Source organism: Dasypus novemcinctus, chromosome 13 (genome assembly GCF_030445035.2).
Source record: "Dasypus novemcinctus isolate mDasNov1 chromosome 13, mDasNov1.1.hap2, whole genome shotgun sequence".
NCBI classification, from domain to species: Eukaryota; Metazoa; Chordata; class Mammalia; order Cingulata; family Dasypodidae; genus Dasypus; species Dasypus novemcinctus.
This window is the reverse complement of record NC_080685.1, coordinates 2936284-2958931: the sequence shown is the minus strand read 5'-3', so window position 1 is coordinate 2958931 and position 22648 is coordinate 2936284. Positions and strand designations below refer to the sequence as shown.

General features: G+C 51.9%; 1 protein-coding gene across 3 annotated transcripts in view; it reads right to left on the bottom strand.

Annotated features, from left to right (window-relative positions):
• Nucleotides 1–22648, bottom strand: part of SMYD3 (SET and MYND domain containing 3) — a 748180-nt gene that overhangs the window by 140539 nt on the left and 584993 nt on the right. For all 3 annotated transcript variants that reach the window (XM_058309394.1, XM_058309396.1, XM_071207324.1), the window contains exons 6-7: nt 2714–2781; nt 1255–1357 (exon numbers count right to left, since the gene is read on the bottom strand). In XM_058309394.1, the coding sequence (XP_058165377.1) occupies nt 1255–1357; nt 2714–2781 (171 nt within the window). The remainder of the gene's footprint in view (nt 1–1254; nt 1358–2713; nt 2782–22648) is intronic.

The following is a 22648-nucleotide window of genomic DNA, read 5'->3' as shown; positions in this document are numbered from 1 at the left end:
AGCAGAGGAAGATTTTCATAATCAAGTAGGTAAGATGACCCGCTCTGTGAATACCAGTAGGCCTCCTTCCCCAGCCTCTCCTACCATCGCCCAATGGCTCATGAGCAAAGTGGCCACAGTGGCAGTGATGGAGGTTACGCATGGGCTCAGAGACTTGGACGTCCCCTCACCAAGGCCAAGCGCGCTACAGCCATTGCTGAGCGACCAGTCTGCCAGCAGCAGAGACCCACGCTCAGTCCCCAGTGCGGCACCATTCCCCCAGGTGATCAGCCTGCTACCTGGTGGCAGGTTGACTACATTGTACCACTTCCACTGTGGAAGGAGGGCAGTGATTTGCTTTCACTGGAATAGACACGTACTCTGGATATAGATTTGTCTTCCCTGCATGCAGTGCTTCTGCCAAAACTACCACCTGTGGACTACAGAATGCCTCATCCACCGAGATGGCATTCCACACAGCACTGCTTCCGATCAGGAACCCACTTCACAGCAAATGAAGTGCAGGAATGGGCGCATGCTCGTGGAAGTCCCTGGTCTTACCATGTTCCCCATCACCCTGAAGCAGCTGGATGGACAGAACAGTGGAGTGGCCTTTTGAACACTCAATCACGGCCCCACCTAGCTGGCAATACATTGCAGGGCTGGGGCAATGTTCTCCAGGAGGCTGTGTGTGCTCTGAATCAGCGTCCCTCTACAGTGCTGCTGCTCCTACAGCCGGCATTCACGGTCGAGCAATTAAGGTGTGGAGGCAGTTCATTCCTTGTGTTAGGTTATGGTGTCCAGTTGTTTGGTCAAGCAAGCCCTGGCCTGGCTCCACTGTGAAGACATTTCATGGATTTAAATCGGTGGTCAGTGGAGTGCACCTATGGCTGATGACATCTACCATCAAGAAAGGATTCTGCCTGCAGCAAGGAGAGGCCTCCTCACCCAGGCCCTTGCGGGCCCTGAAGTGAGAACTGCTGACTTCAGCACTCAGCAAGAAAACGTCTGTCCCCACAGCTGGCTTCTCCTGGGGAATCCAGGGTCGCTGTCACTGCGTTTCTACCTTGTGCCTGCCCTATCGCGTTCAGACTTGCTCACCCCATGGTCACAGGAGTGATTCCTCTAAGAACTCTCTTGATATTTACATACTCCTCTATCCTGCTGGTTCTGGTTCTTGGAGAACCTCGACTCATACACGGAAGGCTGGTGAGCAGCTGTCCCTCCCCTGGCTCCAGGGGTGGCCAGATGAGCAGGTCTCAGCAGGGTCCTTACCTCCTCTCCCGGCTCGATGGCCTTGACAGCACGCAGAAAGAGGTGCGGCCCGCTGAACACGATACAACAGTTGGGGTCACAGCTGTGGTTGAGCAAAGACATGCTGGAGGAAAGGAAACGACAAGAGGAGATGTCAGGCTCAGCGACGGTAAACGGCTACAGCGGAGGAGTGCGATGGCCGAAGGGCCCGAGGGGAGGCCGACAGAGAGGTTCACCGAGAGGCGGCCGGCCCACTTCACCCGAAGTGCAATGCACCCCAGAGGCTGAGCAAGGGAGCTCATCAATACAACGACATTCTGAGCCACGGCCAGGTTGGGATGGGTAGGCAGCTGCCCACCGGGCAATCCCACATGCGACGGGGAAAACAACTGCTGCAAAGCAGCACCTGTGGAGGTAACGGGCAGCAGCGGCCACCTGTCCTGCAGCAGGCACGCTAGCCTTCAGGACACAGTCTCAACGTGGAGCTCCCTCGGAGGAGCTGCCACCCCTGCTGCAGCCGCCGCAGCCAAGCTAAGACTGCTGGGACTACTTCCTCCAGAACAGAACGCTGGGCTTCTCTGGCTGACCAGTCCTGGCTGACCAGTGCATTTTGGACCTTGGGCCAGTTATTTTTTTTTTATTACCTTGGAGGTACATTTTTATTGTCTGGGAAAGGGGACAAAATTAAGCTGCATCATAAATTAATACTTATAAAAATCACAAGGGAACACTTGCTGTGTAGAAAGCCCTCTCTCAGCACCTGGTTATTATCAGACCTAATCCTCACGATAACCTTAGGAGAACCATCCACTGCTGAGGCCCTGCCGAGGCCACGCCGCGGGGCAGTGGCACGTCTCATTTGAACCAGGCGTCCGAGTGCGGAGGCCGAGCTCTGGGCCTCCCGTGCTGCTGCTTTCTGAGGGCGCCAACCGAGCTGACGTCCAGCCCCAGGAGAGAAGCCGTGCTCTTCCACGCGCAGGGAGCTGCAGGGAAGTCTACGCTGATGGCAGAGAAACCCCAGGAGGTGAGGAGTGGCTGTCGTGCTTGTGGAGGCAGCGGGTAGCGCCATCGCGGCAGGTCCGCAGGGAGAGGGGCAAGCGCCCCAGATGGCAGGCCCAGGTCTCCTGGCCTCCCCGGGGTCGCCCAATGAACCCGGCGAGCGGGGGGCGACCGGGGGCTTCAGGCCGGGGCGGGGGGTGGCATGCGCAGGCAGGGGGAGACTCTGGCCCCGGGGGGCTTATGAGCTCGTGCCGTCCTCACCTTCTCACCGCCAAGTCCCCCTGAAACAAGAACTTAGGCATTGGCCACCCCCAGCCCATCGCGGCCTACCAAGCGAACCGTTTCCATTTCCTGGTAGCGTATCACTAGGTTGTGCGCCTGCCTCTCGGAGCAGCTGCCTCAGCAGCCTTCCATCTCCAAAGGGCAGGGAGCCTGGCTGGGGTCAGGGCTGCCCTTCCGGGCAACGAGCCGCGCTGCTTACCTGGGGTAGAGGCCAACCCCGACGTCCTGCAGCTCCGCGTTGCAGATGGTGAACGAGTTGCAGATCACCTGAGGGGACAAGAGGGCGAGGTCAGGCAGGGCAGGGTCACCGCGCTCCCTCCCGGGCGACAGGAGCCCGCGGGCAGCCACCGGTCAGATGCAGGCCCCGGCGCAGCTTTCCTTGGCGAATGTCACACGTGGGCAGAGAACGGGGGGCGGCTGGGCGGGGCGGCCGCGTCCTGTGAAGGTCGCAGGATGGACCTGCGGGGCCCGGTCCCTTCAGTCCAGTCGCCCCCAGGCCCGGGCCCAGGCACTGCTCCCAGCTGGGAACACACACGCTGTTTCCGCGGAGCCGGACCCCACCGCGCCCCGTCCTCCCCCGCCTGCGTCCCAGCCCCGCGCACCCGGTGGTACAGCACCCGCCTGGCCTCCTGCCAGGCCCAGGTCGGCCCCCAGGGCGAGCCCGCAGCCCGCGGCCACCCGGGCAGAGCCCTTCAGCGAGCCGGGCGTCACTCGGCTCCCGGGACGCCTGGCGGGGACGGCTCAGGGGGCACAGAAATGCGGTCACTGTCCCTGAGGAATTTCAGCCTGGCCCGCTGGCCGGCCCCCGCGGCACTGCCGAGACCGCGCCCGTCCTGGGCCCCGCATGGGCTGCCGGCCCCACAGGACCACCGCAGGCTGGGTTTAGGGACACCACAGTGAACGGAAAGACAAAGTCCCTCCTTCACGAAGCTGCTGTTCTAACGGGACAGAGCGATTAAAAAGACCTACAGATAAGCTGCTAGACGGCGCTGAGCGAGGAGAAAAGGGCGATGAAGGGGCAGAAGGACAGTGTTCAGGAAGGAGCAGGGCGGGGGCCCTCGGGTCACGGGCCGCTTAAGGAGACCCGAGGACGCGGGGACAGGAAGCTGGGCTTGCAGAGGCCACCAGCCCAGGGGAAGGACGAGTGGGAGTGCACCTGGGTGCAGAGCGGGGGGGCTGGGCCAGGGTGCGGGCCGCGGCCGGACAGGGTCTGACAGCCACGCTCTGGGTGACCCGAGCAGCGGAGGGCCGCGCCCAGGAGAGCAAGCGGATCTGCCGTGCTGGGGAACGGCGGCCGTCAGGGGCGCGGCCGCTGCCCGAGACGCCGGTGACCTGGACGCTGGGCAGCCTGGAGGGGCCTCCAGCAGGGCCTCCCAGCGGAGCGCACATGGGGAACGGAGTCAAGAGCAAGGGGAAGATTCCAGCAGCCGTGCATCAGGACGAGGAGGACGGTGAGGGACGGGGGAGGCCGGCAGCTCGGCCTTGGCTACGCCGAGCTCGACGCGGCCCATCAGACACCCAAGCCGAGGCCAAGAGCGAGCGGCTGCAGCGCACAGGGCAGCTGGGGCGGGAGCTGGAACAAAGCAGGAGCAGCCCACCTAGAGCAAGAGGCGGCCACCCCAGGCTCGAGATGACCAGTGACCCGAGCGCGCGCTGGCTTCTTTTAAAGTTAGTGTAAAGGGAAAAGCTGTGCTAACGAAGCTCCTTAGATCAGGTTTATACGGAAACACAAAGTATGAAAGAGCACCTCTGCGACTCACTGCTCCCGTCAGCGGGACCTGGCAGTTTTCCTCTAAAAGTCTGACAAAACTGCAATTGCAAAGCAGGAAATAAATAAATTGGTGCACGTGCACATATTTTAATCACATACTAATCAAATGGCTTAAAGGACATGCTTTGCATTAAGCTGCAAAAGTGTACTGCTTATATATAAATGTATATATACATACATAGATTTATATGAGTATATGAAATGGCTGGTAAAAACACAGGACAAAAGAGCCTGTGCTTTCTTTGTGAAAGCTTAAACATTTTTACATGGGTATGATGGGGGCGGGGGCAGAGAAAATGTGAATTTTAAAAGTATCACTGGGATTTTAGGTAAAGTAATCCACTAACAAAAACCCAGGTCAAAGACCACGAATTTGTTAACTTTTGAATCAAACCAAAATTAAATACTTTTTTCTAAACAATGAATCAAATTAAGTTTTTCCAGAATAGGTTCCTTCTGATGGAGTTTTCAGAAGGAAGCACTAACGAGGGACAACAGCTTAGCCGCCCCTTCCTGTGGGAACCTCTTCCTGACCACTGCGTTGGCTCACCACTACCTCCTCATTGGCTCACCACTATCTCCTCGTTGGCTCACTACCTCCTCGTTGGCTCACCACTACCTCCTCGTTGGCTCACCACTACCTCCTTGTTGGCTCACCACTACCTCCTAGAGCAGCACCCATCATCGGGATCGTCTCCCCTTCACTGGCCACCACACCAGCTGGGTGAGAACCCACTCGCAGGGCAGGGCAGTGCTGCCCACACCGGGGCCACACCCTGCACATGCCTGGCACAGCTAAGCTCGGGTGGGCGGGTGGTGCGTGTGGCCTTCAGCCTTCCCAGGACAGTCGGGAGGAAGCGGAACCAGCACCGCAGGTGCCTGGGGAGAGGGCAGAGGAGGTGGCACTGTGCAGTGGGCAGGAGCACGCCTCCAGCCTCTGCCCTCGGGCACAGTCTTTATGTGCTGGGCCTGTCTCTCTGTCCTTCACTTTTCCCACTTAAGCTCATGTTCTGCTTCATTCTCTTTTCCGTCAGTGCAGTGGATGGGACGGCAGTTCTGGCCATCAGGCAAGGGCAGGGACTGGGCCAGTTCTCTGCTTAATACTAGGACAGGAAACGCCGGGCACACATTAAATACGTGCCGAATGAATGATGAATGTTTCCACATTTCTCTCCTTCCATTTCGCTACTCTTACCTCTCCTCCTCTTATTCTTTACTTTCCACCCTTTTCATTTTCCTGTTTTCACTATTATCAAGCATTCTTCACTCTCATCTCATTCTGTTCCACTCCACTACAATAAGAGGTTTTTTTTTTTAACATTTTATTTAATAAATTCTTAACAGTTTTCTCATTTTTATCATTCTGAGAGATGTTATATGCTAGGGTTCCAGAGCCACTGAATAAAAGGTTTAGCTTTCTGCCTACTAGTACTTTTACAAAAATTGTTGGCTCTAGTCAACACTATTAAGATTAAGAAAAATTTTAGAGGAAGTATTTTTGAAAAATCTATCTCATAGCAATGGTGGATGAAGGAAGCTCTCAGGTTTTTCCATTCTAAATGAAGCAATAGGTAGGCAACTTGTTCAAGTGTGTGCAAATGATAATCAAACAGGAATTGCTCTTTATATCAAGAAGAATAAGAATGGAAATAAACTCCAGATATGAAACTTTAAATGTTTTCCAAAGTATTCTCTTTGAATAAACATTCTAGTTCTATTTTTAAAATATTGTCCTTAGGAAACAGCACACAATTATATAATTTAAAAAATGAATACTTCGTACTAATATAATTAGAAAAGCAAGTTCATGAAATTATGTCAATAAAGGCAATTACACAATGACCAAAGGATGGAAACAACCCAGGTGTCCATCAACCACTGAATGTATAAACAAAATGCGGTCTATGCACACATGGAATGAGGTCCTGATGCATGCTACAACATGGATGAACCCGAGACATCATGCTACAACATAGATGAACCCGAGACATCACGCTACAACATGGATGAACCCCGAGACATCACGCTACAACATGGATGAAGCCAAGACATCACACTACAACATGGATGAAGCCAAGACATGACGCTACAACATGGATGAACCTGAGACATCACGCTAAGTGAAATAATCCAGGCACAAAAGGACAAATAGTGTATGAAATATCCAGACTAAGTAAATTCATAGAGAAAGAAAGTAGATTACAGGTTACCAGAGGCTGGCAAAAGGAGGAACAGGACTCACTACTTAATGTGGAAAGAGTTTCTGTGCAGGTGACAAAAAAGCTTTGGTGATAGTGGTGATAAGAGCACAACATTGTAAATGTAATTAATGCCACCGAATTGTATGCAACATGGTCAGAATGGCAAATTTTATGCTCTTATGTTACCATGATAAAATGTTCTTAAAAGGTAATTAGGTTAAAAATTATTTTTTTAATTTTACATGCATTTATTTTTTCCATTTACATTGTACAAATATATTATACAACCTACAAAAAAGTACAAAAGCCAAATTCATCTTCCATGCCAAGTCAGAGTCAAGTTGCAAAAAAGATAAACAAAAGGCACAATTAATTATAAGAAGAGTTTAGTTGTACCTATACAAGTGCCACCACACATCATATGATATAGATAAAGCTGTTTCTCACTGCCACAGGAAATCTCTTGTCTTTGCAGCAGCTACTCCCTAATTCATTCTACAAGGCCAATATCACCCTCATAGCAAAGCTAGATAAAGATACCCTAAGAAAAGAAAACTACAGGCCAATATTCTATGAACATAAAGGCAAAAGTCCTCAACAAAATACCAGCAAACCAAATCTAACAGCACATTAGAAGATTTATATACCATGATCTAGTGGAGTCATCCCAGGTATGCAAGGCAGGTCACCATAGGAAAATCATCTCATGCAATATACCCATTAACAGAATAAAGGGAAAAAACCACATGATCATCTCAATGGATGCAGAAAAGGCATATGACAAAATCCAAAACGACCTTCTTGACAAAAAACTTAGAAAACTAGGAATAGAAGGAAACTTCCTTAACGTGATAAAAGGCACAGATGAAAAACCCACAGCTGGCATCATATTTAATGGTGAAATACTGACAGCTTTCCTCTAAGGTCAGGATCGAGTCAAGGATGCCCATTGGCTCCACTATTATTCAACGTTGTACTAGAAGTTCTAAACAAAGTAATTAGGCAAGAGAAAGAAATAAAAGGCATCCAAATTGGAAAGATGTAAAACTTTCCCAATTTGCAGATGATGATCCTAAATACAGAAAATTCAGAAAAATCCGCAACCAAACTCCTAGAACAGATCAATTCAGCAAAGCGTTGGGGTAAAAGGTCAACAGACAATAACCAGTAGTGCTTCTATACACTACTAATGAACAATCAGAAAAAGAAATCAAGAAAAATTTCCCCTTAAAATAGCAACTAAGAGACTCAACTATATAGGAATAAATCTAACCAAGGTTGTAAAGGACTTGTAAATAGAAAACTAACAAAACATTGCTAAAAGAAATCAAAGGAGACCTAAATAAGTGGACATTCCATGTCCATGGGTTGGAAGACTACTTATTAGTAAGAAGTCAATTCTACCCAAAGCCATTTACAGATTCAGTGCAATAAATCAAAATTCCAACAATCTTTGCAGGAGGTCCTGATAGCCAAAGCAATCTTAAAAAAGAACAAATTTGGAGGACTAACATTTCCCGATCCTAAAACGTATTACGAAGTCACAGTAATCAAAAGAGCATCGAACTGGAACAAGGACAGACATATAGACCAATGGATTTGAACTGAAAGCTCAAAAATCAACTCTCACATTAATAGTCAACTGATTTTTGACAAGGGGGCAAAGTCCACTCAATTGGGAATGGTAGTCTCTTCAATAAATGGTGTTAAGGGAAACTGGATCTCTATTTGCAAAAGAATGGAGGTGGACTGCTACCCCCCACTATATACAAAAATCAATTCCAAATGGATCAAAGACCAAAAAATAAGAGCCAGAACTATCAAACTCCTGGAAGAAAACATAGAAGAGCATACTCAGTACCTGGTGTTAGGCAATGGTTTCTTAGACTTTACACTCAAAGTATAAGCAACAAAGAAAAAATAAATAAATAGGAACTCATCAAAATGAAACATTTTTGGGCCTTAAAGGAATTTATTGTGGAAGTAAAATGACAACCTACCACAATAGAAGAAAATATTTGAAAACCACATATCCATAAGGGTTTAAATCCATAATATATAAAGAAATCCTTCAACTCAATAACAAAAAATTAAACAACCCAATTTCAAAAAGATTTGAATAGACAGTTCTGCAAAGTAGAAATAAAAATGGTCAAAAAGCACATGAAAATATGTTAAATATTAACCATTAGGAAAATGCAAATCAAAACTACACCGAGATACTACTTCATATACACTAGAATGGCTACTATTTAAAAAAATGAAAAATCACAAGTATTGGAGAGGATGTACGGCAATAGGAACACTCACTCATTGCTGGTGGGAATGTAAAACAGTTCAGCGCCTGTAGAAGATAAGGTGGCAGTTCCTCAGACAGTTAAGTACAGGACTCCCGTAAGACTGGCAACCACTCTTCCAGAACTGAAAGAACTGAAGGCAGAGTCTTGAACACACATTTGCCCACCAGTGTTCACAGCAGCGTTTTTCACAATGGCCAAAAGACGGAAGCAACCCAAGTGTCCACCAAACACTGAATGGATAAACAAAACTGTTATACACACAATGGAGTATTATTGAGGCATAAAAAGGAATGAAGTTCTGATACAAGCGACAAGACGGATGAACTTTAAAGACATCGTATTGCATGAAATAAGCCAGACTCAAATGGACGTATATTGTATGATCTCACTGACAGGAAATAATTAGAATAAGCAAAGTCATTGTGCCAGAATTTAGAATACAGGTTACCAGGGGATAGGGACAGGGTTGGGAATAGGAAGTAAGGATTAAAATGTACAGTTTCTATTTGGGACTATGGAAAAGTTTCGGTAATGGATGGTAGTGATGGTAGCACAATATTGTGAGTGTAATTAACAGCACTAAATTTTATATCTGAATGTGCTTAAAAGGGGAAATCTCAGGTTGTATACATGGTACTAGAATAAAATTTTTTTTGAAAAAAATCAATGGAGCAGAACAACATAAATTGTGACCCATAAATTAAACCACAGGCTATAGTTAATGCTTACCAAAATTTGCTTGCATCAGATGTAAGAAATGTACCACACACCAGTGTAAGGTGTTAATAATAGGGTGATATTTGGGAATCCTGTATTTTACGCATGATAATTCTGTAAACCCACAACTTCTCTAATTTAAAAAAATCCCATAAATCAAAAAAGCAGTTATGTTAAAAGTTATTTCTTTCCAAAAGAATGAATATTACGTAAAATATATTTCCCAGGCCTATAAAATAACACATATATTTAAATTATTTTATACTCATTGGCTATAAAGTTATGTCTATTTCTCATAATTTCCTTTAAAACAACTGAAATCTTGTATAATATTACATTATATTCTTTCTAGGTGACAAAAATTTCGTGAGCTAGTACAACTGGTCATTGAATTGTTATATTTTCTATTAAAAAAACTGAAATTTAAAATAGTCTATGAGGGGAGCAGACTTGGCTCAACGGATAGAGCGTCGGCCTACCACATGGGAGGTCCATGGTTCAAACCCCGGGCCTCCTGGACCCGTGTGGAGCTGGCCCACACACAGTGTTGATGTGCGCAAGGAGTGCCGTGCCACGGAGGGGTGTCCCCCGCGTAGGGGAGCCCCATGTGCAAGAAGTGTGCTGTGAAAGGAGAGCCGCCCAGCATGAAAGAAAGTTCAGCCTGCCCAGGAGTGGCACCACACACATAGAGAGCTGACATAGCAAGACGACACAACAACAAAAAAGAGACACAGATTCCTGGTGCCTCTGACAAGAACAGAAGCAGACACAGAAGAACACACAGCGAATGGACACAGAGAGCAGACAATGGGGGGGGCGGGGAAGGGGAGAGAAATAAATAAAAATAAATGAAAAAAAATAAAATAGTCTATGAACAGAATTCATATATCATTTTCTTCAGGCTCTATGTCCAAAAATAGTCTCAAAACCTGGCATTTGTACTCTGTGGTTAAAAACGCCACTATAGAATATACACTAACAGCAATCAATATCAAAACAAAAAGTGAATATCTCAGAGACATGTATGTCCATTTCATATACCATGTGTTAAAATTTGACATTTTCCCCCAAAATTTCTGAACTAGAAGCTTTTTATTGTAGCAGCAGATAATTTAGGGTATTTGAGACAAAAGGGAAAATCGCCAACACATGCTTGGCTTGGCATGGCTGAGTTGGACAGCCACAGAAGAGGCACAGTCCATTCAGAGCAGAGGACTTCTCCCACATCAGACGAGCACCTCCGCCGCCAGCCCCTCCCTAGCTACTGACTTCTACAGAGAACCCAGTCCACGGACACGTCGCTTCAGCAGGCCTCAAGCCTACTTGAAAGAACGCTTTCAATTCCAAAAAATATATTTTAAAGAACATTTCAACAGAAGGCAACTCAGTTTCAAGCACAAATATAATTTCCCAAAGACTGTATCTCCTTTAAAGTTTTTCTATTCAAAGCATGAGTAGAATGTTTAGCACATAGGACTTTTGACAGAGTTTATTAATTAGAGGGACTCCAGGTAAATTCTCACTGCATTCAGCTTTTTTAAGCTCTCTCTGGATAGGAGGAAACAAGTGGGAAGAGTTGCCACACATGAAAACCAAGAGGAGAGCTCTTCCGTATAGAATAATTGCTCTCCCCCTGCCCTAGAACTAATAATCCTCTAACTTTAAAAAAAAATAGTATTTTACTCAGGGTCTATTTTTCTCTTCCCACGGAGTATGACATTTCATTAAATACAGAATTTTCCTTCAGAATCTTCTCATAAACCACAAGGGATTTAAAACTGTGCCTCCCAAACTCGCCCATCTTCCAGGCAAAACATTCATCTACCTTTCAGGCCTCAACTGGAGCCTTTCCTAAGGCCCACCTCCCTCTTCTGGCCACATACTTCTGACCTTTTCCTAGCTTGGAAGATGGAAGGTTTGAAATCGCTAAAGAAGGAAAACCAGGAGGGAGAGCAAGCGCTGGGGAGGGAGCTCAGCTCAGGAGCGAGCGAGCAAGCATCTCCAAAACGAGGGTTTGCAAATCCCAGGACTCACAAAAGTGTTGTCAGAAGGTTGACAACCTTAGGGAGGTCATGGCATCTGTTTCGATTTCAATTTGTACAAATCAATAAATAAAACATGATGTAATATGTTCTCCCACTACCGTGAGGTAGCCGCCGGCCCTCGTGCTTCCCTGGTGCGCACACTTTAAGGGTGTGAGACGGGGGCAGAGGACGCTTGTCACTCAGTCCCTGCGCGCGTGGCTGGCTCCCCGGCTGCCCTGTGCGGGTTCAACGATGACAGAGCTTTCATTTTTTTCTGAGCCATATGTTGTTTCATTTACACACACAATGGACTGCTGGTTGAGGACAGAAAGCACAACTGTTGGAAAACAAGTTAATGAGGAACATAAAAATGATAATTGTATAAAAATGACATCATGCTCTAGATGATGACATTTATCTGGATCAAATTCTTACCAAGCACCTCAACATGGTTCCACTGCTTTAAAATTGCTAGAAAGAGAATTTATACTGAATATGTAATCTTATTTTTAGCAGCTGGAATGAAGACTATTTGTCTCCAATGAGTTATTTGAAATGTGCTTGCACTTAGCCACCTAAAACTTTCTCTATCTCATCATTTAGAAACAGAAAATGAACATTAAAGTATAACCTAGTTGATTCCTTAAAGAGTAAATTGCAAGAATATCAAAATATCAGGTCATGCTGCTATCTAAGGCCCAAACTAAAAATAGCTAATTTTAAAAATTGTGTTGATAAAGGATGCTTTCTTGAACAAAACAAATTCAACTATATGTACTACTTGTTAAATGGAAAAGTTAAAAATTTGTCTCTTTGAATTATGAATATTAGGAAAGACTATGTAAATGTACTGTATAATATAAGCTTAATAAAAAATAAAATACAATAATTCTTACTTAAGATAACTTTGTTATTCTGTCCCAAATAAAAATGTACTTCCTTCTAGATCCTGGTACGTTTGAGTACTCAAGTACCGTCAGCTTCCACAACCGCAGTGACGTTTTGTCCCATTTTCAGCTCTGACCATTCATAGATGTGCAGTGTACACCAGACAGACAAAATACTCAACAATGACTTACCCAGGCTAAGGACCAGGGCCACTACCCTGAGCGAGGGACTAGCGATCGTAAAATCATGCTTCCGTGTGGAGGCGTTTTTGGGACTTGGGGTTGTCCTGGGTGGTGCTGCAGGGACAGTTACTGGACATTGTATGTCCTTCCATGGCCCACTGGGTGGACTGGGGGAGAGTGTGGGCCGTGGTGTGGACCATTGACCATGAGGTGCAGCAGTGCTCAGAGATGTATTCACCAAGTGCAATGAATGTCTCATGATGATGGAGGAGGTTGTTATGGGGGGAGGAGTGGGGAGAGGGGGGTGGGGGGTATATGGGGACCTCATATTTTTTAAATGTAATATTAAAAAAATAAAGACAAAAAAAAGTGATCTAAAAAAAATAAAAATAAAATCATGCTTCCTGTTCACCTTCTTTCCCAAGGTCAAACTGCCCAGTGCTAGCAAGAAAGGCTTCTCAGCCTGTGCCCCTCAGCTGCAGGCTACGTGCCGGCACCCGCCCACGTCTTCATTTTCTAAGGGCTCTACTCGGAGCGGAACAGATTTGTCCTTAAACAATTGTCCTTGAAAAGAGAAAGCAAAATAGGAACGATATTCACGAACGTGTTCATTGTTCGTTCCCTGAGGGTATTACCTGGTATTTCACCTCCTTACAAATCATCTGATAAAAAAAGCACTTACTATAGATATCTGTCAAATATACCTGAAAGTATAAAGTTCTGTGCCATGGCTTCCATTGTTTTATTTTCCTTCCACATCCATTGTTTTATTTTCCTTCCACATCCTGAGGCTAAGAACTAGTACAATATTCTTAAATAATTTATTACAGGATATTGTTGTAGGCTTCTATAGCTCTACCACAAGAATCTTTTCTGTTGAAAGTTTCATTTAGTCATGCTGCTACCCAAAAAATATATTATCACAATGAAGCCAACTTCCCCCTACAGATCAGCTTAGAAGATCCCTGTGTTCAGCTTGACTCTCCAAAAATGGTCTCTCACATGACAGTCTAGTTTCCTTATTCTCCCTGCACACAGTGGGTGCACACACACACCCCCGGGCAGGGCCGGCCCGTCACGGGACTTGTCACACTCGTCCTAGACCCCCAAAGGGGGCGCAGGCGGTGCAAGCCCGACGGCCGCCCCCCCAGGGCTGGGTCACCTCCTCTGTGCCCCACCCGGTCAGCGGCAAAGAGGAAAGGCCGGGAGAGAGGAGCCCCGGAGACACCCCGAACGCCGGCTCGCAGCGGGAACACCAGGGCGGGGGGCGCGGCCCCGGGGTGCGGGGGGGGGGGGGGGCCAGCGGCGGCCTCTGCAGGCGAGAGCCCTGCACCCGAGCCCTGAGGGCCCTGCAGGCTGCGGCCAGCGCGGGGCGACCAAGGCGGGCGACCGAGGAGGGTGACTGGCAGCTGGCAGGGGGAGCCACCAAGGGGTGCTACTGGCAGCTGGCGGGGGGGGCGACCAAGGGGGGCGACCGAGGAGGGTGACTGGCAGCTGGCAGGGGGAGCCACCAAGGGGTGCCACTGGCGGCCGGCGGGGGGGGCGACCAAAGGGGGGCGACCAAGGGGGGCGACTGGCGGGGAGCAATGGGCGGGGGGCGACCAAGGGGGGTCGCCTGGCAGGGGGCACCCGGGCCGGCTGCTCCTGGTGGCGGTGGTGTGGAGGGAGCACGGCACCAAGCCCCCTGCAGCGGCCCAGACCCCCCAGGCCCTGGCCACTGCCTGACCCGAGGGGGACACGGGGGTCACGACTTTCCACCAGCCCAGAAGCCGCCAGAGGCCGGCGCCCAGGCCTCCAGGGCCCCGCCTTGACATGCAGAGAGGCAGGAGCAGGTGGGAGCGGCGGCTCCCTCCAGGCGCCCCTCCAGACCAGCGGGCAGCCCCTGCAGCGCGAGGGTACCATCTGCAACCCTCCTTTCCTCTCCTCCTCGGGTACCACTTAAACCCGCCCGCCACAGCGAGCCCCCGGCGGCGCTGTTCTCCGGCTCCTTGCTGGCCCCGGAGGGGAAAGAGCGGGGACCGCCCGCCCGCGCCCCTGGAGCATGTCAGGAGGGAAGGGCAGCGCAGGCTGCACGAGGAGGCCAAGCGGGCTTCTCCGCCGGAAGCGCGCCTGCTGGCGGCGAGCCTGGCGACTTCTCAGCCCCTGGCGGCCCGTCCTGGCGAGAAGGCGCAGAGCTCGGTCCAGGCACCGGCCGAGCGGGCCCTGGTCCCCGGCTCTCCAGCCTGGCTCCCACCCTCTCTCCTGCCCCCCTGGGCGCCTTCCTCCTGGCACACCCCTGCCCCTGCAGGATCTAGAAGGCGCGCCCTCCCTTCTCCACCTTCTAAGAGTCCCCTAATGCGCAGCAGGCCCAGCTGCCCTAGGTGGGCGAGGGGGGCCCCTTCACCTGGGCTCCCGCAGCACCCGCCCACCCCACCACCGGCTCGCAGGGTGCCTCGCGCCCCATGTGCACGATGACGCTGACGGCTGGCCCGACACACTGGCAGTGGTCAAACAGCAGTGTGCTGAATGAGCGAAGGAGCATGCACCCAGGACAGTCATTATCGGTGGCTCTGTCAGCCTTTGGGACATTTATGCAGAGTTGCCAAAAAGCCAAGGGAAGTCACTAAGCAGCAAAAAAGAAAAATTTAAGAGAAAGTTCTCTGTATGTTCTTCTCTTTTTCCTTCCTTTCCTTCTCTCTCCCTGTGACAGTTGAAGTTCTTTCATGAATCCCCAAAAGAGAAGAACTTTGTTCTTGAACTAATCCAGTCCTGTGGGGTGAGGCCTTCTGATTGGACGTCAGTGAGGCACGAGCCAGTGTGGGTCTCCACCCGCTTGCTGGGTCTGATATAAATGGAGACAACAGGAAAAGGGAGCTCTGCCATTTAAAAAACATTTTATTGAACTATATCATTCATACATGAACATACATAAACAATAAGTATATAGAAAAGTTGAGAACTTACAAAACAAACATACATAGCATCATCCAGGGGTGCCATTCATCACCCACCACCCAGCACCTTGCGTTGTTATGAGAAATTTGTTACAAATCATGAAAGGATACTGTCAAAATCTTAGTACTAACTATAGTCCATATATTTCATTTGGCGTATTTTCCCCCCAAGCCACCCTACTATTATTTTTTAATATATTTTTACTACAGAGGTTGTGAATTCACAAAACAATCATGCACATATGTGGAATTCCCACACAGCACCCCTTCATCCACACGCCACACCGCTGCGGACCTTTCATGACAGACTATGAGATAACAGCGGCTGTTCGCACCGACGCGGTCCCCGGCGCCCGTCTGGCGCAGACCCGTGCCCCTGTGATCAGCGCTGCACAGCTCTGGCACAGATGCAGGAATGCTGCAGTTCTGCCGTTAACCACAGTCCACAGGTCTCTCCGGGCGTACTCTTCCCGTGCTTCCCACGTCCGCAGCACCCTGCCACCAGGCCGCACACCTGCTCCAGCGCACAGGGGGAAAGCGGGGCCCTTTTGGGCCCTGCGATGTGCAAGGAGGCTTAGGCACGAAGCCCCCAAGGGGCTGGGCCACGGAGCAGCTCGGGGCTGAGGGGACGGGCCCTGTGCGGAGACTCACGGCCGCGCTCCAGAAGGAGGCGGGGCAGCCGGGACCGAGAGGGGCAAGAGGCAGCCCGACGCCCGGTGCCCGCAGCCGGCTCCGCGAGGCGGGAGACTCTGGGGGAGGCAGAGACCAGCGGCGCCCCTGGCTCACGACAGGGCAGGACCCCGAGAAAGCCTCTCTGCTAACGCCTCGATCTGGACTCTTCACAGCTCAGAACTGTGAGCTTCTTCCCCAAATAAATCTCCTTATAAAAGCCACCCTCCTTCTGGTGCTTGGCATTGGCAGCCCCTTGGCAAACTAAGATACCCCCTCCCTTCTGCCTCCCGCAAGCTCGCACCCAGCCTCCTGCCTAGCCGGGTGCTGGAGCCACCAGCCTGAGGTCAGAGCCTTGCCCCCAGCACTTCCCAGCAGGGCAGACAACACCCAGCCAACAAATCACAGGCAAACCCAGGGGGGGCTGCCGCGGGGCGGGTCGAGGGAGGCTGCCTGAGGAGGGGGCGCTCCCAGCAAAAGGAGGTGCCGGAACCTGGAGTCACGACCCCAACTCCAGCGTCTCAAGCCCTGTGAGACACAGCGGGAAAGTGTCAACCTAGTTCTAAGAGCTCCCTTTCCCCATCAGGCTGAGGGTAGCTGGCGTAAACTTAACACTGAGAGTACTTCAACTTTCAAAAGCTGAACTTGGTGACATCTGATAATATCAAGCAGCCATCGCAAAAGTAAACAGTGAGAAGTGAAACGACAGGGACGCGGGGTTTTGTCGCAGCGAGTGGACACAACACCCAGCACTTGCCTTCCTTGGTTTAGGAAGGCTCGCGGACCTCAGGCCACGGGGCTGGAAAGGAAGAGGAGAAGTAAGTTTGTTTTCCTGAAGAACCCGAAGGGTCCACGGGCAGGGCTGGCCGCAGCGAGGGCAGCCTGAGGGGGCCGTCGGGCAGGGCGACGCCGGCTGGGACCCCCCGCTCTCCAGCTCGCCTGCTGGGCCGCCTGGCGATCCCGCCCCGCCCGCGTGTCCCCCAAAGCAAGGGCCTCACCGGCGCCTGCGCAGCCAGCCTGGCGTCGCCCGGGCGCCGCACGCCTGAAAGCTCGCCCCGCTCGGCCACTCTCCGAGTCCTCCAACCCCTTCACGGGAGCCTCCTTTCAGGAGACGAGCTGAGTCCGGCTGTGGTGAGACTGCCCACTCCTGCTCTGCACCGCGGCCCCGTTCCGCGTGAGATCGCCTGCCCCAGCAGAACGGCCCTGGAGGCGACAGGGACGGGACGGCCGGGGGTGGCCGAGGCAAGGCCTGCAGCCAGCCGCCCGCAGCCGTCACGAGAGGGCTCGCTCACTCCCAAGGTCTGCTGTGCCCCACTCAGCGCCAGGCTCCTGGGAGGACGCAGGAATCTGCCCTCCCACCCCTGTGCCCAGCGATCCAGATGACCTGAGAATGGAAAAGCCACGTTTCGCCCTAATTCTGGCAAAGCCTGGCCTTCCTCAGCCTATGCTCGCCTTCTGCGTCCTGGCGTGTGTCTTTACACATTGGTTCAAGAGCTCTACCTGAGCAGGCCGCGCGCTGATGGGAGGGAGCGCTGGAGGCGCACTGGCCCCTTGCACCCAGGCCACCCACCCAGGGCACTGCTGCGGTCTCCTGAGCACCCTCCCACGCCTACCTGCAGCCACCGCCGTCACCAAGTCAGCTCCACAAAGACAGGCCACCCGCCCCGTGTGGGCTGGACAGATGACTCAGTGGCAGAGGGCAGAGGCTGCAGGAAGGAGCCGGCGAGGCGCTGGCACTGCGCCGTGACACCACAGTGTTGGCATCGAGACGGCAGGGGGCTGGCCCACCCACTGCCTCGGTCTTCCCACCTCACTGCATTTGAGAACATTGAGGAATTAGTTGTTCCATGTGGGGCGAAATATGCTCAATTGTGCATCTGCTTGTATTTTAATAAAACTATTAGGCAATTAGTTCTGATGAGGAAGAACCCAGAAATAAAGCTCGGAATTTACTAGAAGCTATAACCCAAAAGAATTGGAAGAATGGAATGAGCTCCTGCGCGTGGGGCTGGGCAGGGCTCCTGGCACGCCGGAAGTCTATGAATGGTGGGGAGATCACCACCAGCGCGGCGCTCATCCACTACAAACTCGCTCCCCAGCCAAGGCCCCGCGGCGTCACAGAGCACAAAGACAACCGCCAGCAATTACACAGCGTCGTGGCGTTGGTTGTAACAGAGATTGCGATTTCAAAGGTAGAACACTGTGAAAAATACGCGTCTTACTGCTAAGGGAATACATATCGCTAAGCACGCTCAGGCCCCCGGCTTCCGGGGGGGGGGGGGGACGGTGTGATTTGCGTAACCAGTGTCTGGAACGGGACTCCTCTGTCCCCAGGGCCCCCTCAGGCCCTGAGTGCCCGACTGCGCCTCTGCCTTTTAGAGCCTCGCCTGGTAAACAGAATGGGGTGCCCCGGCCTCCCCCTGAGCTGCCCCGGCCTCCCTTTGAGCTGCCCCGGCCTCCCCCGAGCTGCCCGGCCTCCCCCGAGCTGCCCCGGCCTCCCCCGAGGTGCCCCGGCCTCCCCCGAGCTGCCCCGGCCTCCCCCGAGCTGCCCCGGCCTCCCCCCGAGGTGCCCCGGCCTCCCCCGAGCTGCCCCTGCCTCCCCCGAGCTGCCCCGGCCTCCCCACGAGGTGCCCCGGCCTCCCCCGAGCTGCCCCGGCCTCCCCCGAGCTGCCCCGGCCTCTCTTTGAGCTGCCCCGGCCTCCCCCGAGCTGCCCGGCCTCCCCCGAGCTGCCCTGGCCTCCCACGAGGTGCCCCGGCCTCCCCCGAGCTGCCCCGGCCTCCCCCGAGGTGCCCCGGCCTCCCCCGAGCTGCCCCGGCCTCCCCGCGAGCTGCCCCGGCCTCCCCTCGAGCTGCCCCGGCCTCCCTGCAAGGTGCCCCGGCCTCCCCCGAGCTGCCCCGGCCTCCCCCGAGCTGCCCCGGCCTCCCCCGAGGTGCCCCGGCCTCCCCCGAGCTGCCCCGGCCTCCCTGCGAGCTGCCCCGGCCTCCCCTCGAGCTGCCCCGGCCTCCCTGCAAGGTGCCCCGGCCTCCCCCGAGCTGCCCCGGCCTCCTCCGAGGTGCCCCGGCCTCCCCCGAGCTGCCCTGGCCTCCCTGCGAGCTGCCCCGGCCTCCCCTCAAGCTGCCCCGGCCTCCCCTCGAGCTGCCCCGGCCTCCCCCGAGGTGCCCCGGCCTCCCCCGAGCTGCCCGGCCTCCCCTTGGTGGCAAACCAGCACATCCAGCTCCACAGGCTTCGCTTCCACCACCCTCTGAGTCGGCTGTCACAGGACAGACTCTTCTACGTCACTCCAGGCCCAACATGACGGTGATATAAAGTTACACTGCGATTGCCAAGTCAACAGTCTGGCCAACTTCGGTAATTCTCTGGAGGGAGGTGACTTAATGCACATATGTTCGAGCGTCTACTTTCAATGCTGAGCTAAGCAGCGCAGTTTCCCTTGGAGCAGAATTTAAATTAGTTGCTTCAAAACCCAAGTTTATGTTTCATTTTCGTCCTTCGCATGGTTCTCTCTAAACTGCCAAGTGAAAGCACTTATGCAGATAGTCTGGGTGTCGGGATGGATTCCAAAGTCGTTCATCACGAGCCTGACAAACAGCTAGGTGTTGGACACTCCAGAATCTTCCATCAAGAGCGCAGGGCCTCAAGACCACGGAAGAGACACAGGGACCCACGAGACGTACAAAGGACGTGTATAGAACACGCACAGGAACCGCGGGAGCAGGGCGCGCGCCGCTTACGCATCCCGCAGAGCCGGGAGGCAGGCCGCCAACGTGCGGCGGAGTCCTTGGCGCTCCCCGGTCACACGGGGACCCAGCAGCGGGGGGCCGCGCCGCGGCCTCTGCCGTGACGTGCAGGTGCTCTGCAGGCGTCTTAGGGGCTTTTTCATGCCTGCAGGTGATTCCTCACCACTAGAGTGGTCGGTGGTGACGGCTGCACACATCCGTGGATGGACAAAGCCACTGACCCGCCCCGGTGAGCAGGTGGCTGGTACCACGTCCCTGTCTGTGGTCTACTAAAGCCCCCCGTTGCCCCCGCACCGCCAAGCTCAGCACTGCCGCCACCACAGAGAAACACCTGAACTTCCGAATTTGTCACCTACACTTACTGTCACAGACAGGAGTCAAGCTCTACTCTTCTTGGGTTAGGCATAGGTTGAATCAGTTATTTTTGATAAAAACATAAAGTGCCAGATAATCTTTTCTTTCCTTCTAGCCTTATTCTATACAAACTCTTCATTTCTCCCAATATCAAGATGCAAAACAAACCTAAAAGAATCAGGATTTGATCATTACAGCAAGCATAAGTGAATTTGCATATAGAAGATTTCCAATTTAGAATTCAGAAACACTGGGTAGCATGACAGTCCAAATGAGAATTAATCTGCCATTTCTGGATAAAATTTAGCCAGTTATCAGCGAGGAAACACTGTCAAAGGCAGGAAAAGAATGCTGGCTTCAGAGAAAATAGCACAGAAATAACCCTAAGTAGAGGTTCTTACTGAAAAGCTATTTGAACTGAACCATTATCAGTAAGAGGTAGGTCTAAGAAACTGAAATGCAAGTGCCACTTTGGGAAATGGAGGAAAACCGAGCTAGAAGGCAGGAAGACACTAAAGAAGAGGCTGGAGGGAGCTACGTCAGGGCGACAGGAGCGCTAGGAGGCCCTGGAGGGACCGAAGCCGGAAGCTACCACTCGGCGTGCACTCGGATGCCACGGGAAAATAAAGATGGTCAGGAGCAGAAAACGAAAGGCACAAAGACCTCACCCGCTGCCCGTGGCCTGTGCTCGTCCACGTCAACCCGACTTGAAGGACCGCGACGCTGGTCCTCGGGAGCAAGCGAGAGGAGAGGCAGCGACGGACAGGGAGCGCCGGGGCGGCACACGCGGCCACCGCTGCGAGCCACCCAAGGGAGAGGACGTGGTGCCAGCGCTCGGAGGCGCTCGCCAGGGCCCGCGCACGCCCCACCCCGAGGGCACACACAGGCTAACCGAGTGCTCCGCGGTGCAGTGTAGACAGAGCGACCGACAGTCATTGCGACACAGACAACGCAGTGTAGACAGAGGGACCGGCAGCCACTGCGACACAGACAACGCAGTGGAGACAGAGCGACCGGCAGCCACTGCGACACAGACAACACAGTGTAGACAGAGCGACCGGCAGCCACTGCGACACAGACAACGTAGTGGAGACAGAGCAACCAGCAGCCACTGCGACACAGACAACACAGTGGAGACAGAGCGACCGGCAGCCACTGCGACACAGACAACACAGTGGAGACAGAGCGACCGGCAGCCACTGCGGCACAGACAGTGCAGTATAGACAGAGGGACCGGCAGTCACTGCGGCAGAGAGCAGGGCTCCCCAAGGCACTGGACTGCACGGGCCGCTGTGTCCCGGCAAGGGCCTCTGAGCACAGCCACCAGCTCCCCTGCCTACGGCTGGAACGGGGCACACCCAGGCGGTGCAGGAAGGCGAGGACTAAACAGCGGCCATTCCAGCGAGCCGCCAAGTCCCAGCGGAAGGGCAGCTACAGGCAGGCACGAGCTGAACGCGCTGACCACAGAGGAATCTGGCCGGCGTGTAGTCGTGAACTCCCCAAAGCATCTTCTATCCTCTTAATTTATCATCTCTACACGCTCAGAACACTTTATTCACATATTAACGACGTCCTCATCACGCTCTGTTTTGAATTGACACTAGCTATGTAAAAGAAATCTCTACCACTAGACTGTAAGTAGCCGAATCTTGAAACACATACATTTCTTAAGCACTTCATCACATTTATTTGCTTTTGTTTTTTTTTTTTTACAGTAATCCATAAACTCCTTAAAGCTATGCTCCATATCTTTCTTTAATAATATATTTAAAAGAAAATTAAAATATACATTTGTAACATAAATAATATTCATGATATAGATGACATATTTATATAGTATAGTATGCATAATGTTCATAACGCATGCCAGTTGTATTTACCAACCATTCACGGAAAAAATAGACATTACACCTCCGAGTACGGGGGGAACAGTACCACCTCCTTTGTGCTCCCCCATCTCATCCCTCGCCACTCTCCAGTTTCGTTGTCTTATTCCTTGGTTTTATAATAGTCTTAGCCCTTACGTATCATGCCTTTAGTGTAGCGTGCTGCTGACTTGTCATGAATGGAATCATGCCATATTTATTTTACAACGTGTTTTTGTTTCTATCGGCTCAATGTTACGTCACTAAGACACACGTAGCTGTGCTCATTTGCTCTCACTAGCTACAGGAACCTCTTGCAGGCGTACCTCAGGAGGCAAACATGAAGAATGTCCACAGAATACTGCTTGTATGTGCAAAAAATACTGGAAATGACCCAACTGTTCACCACCAGAAGGCCGTGTAAATTAACCATGGTATTTCCTGTGCTGGCACCTCCACAAATGCTTTTTGGATAGACAGAAGCTATGTTGG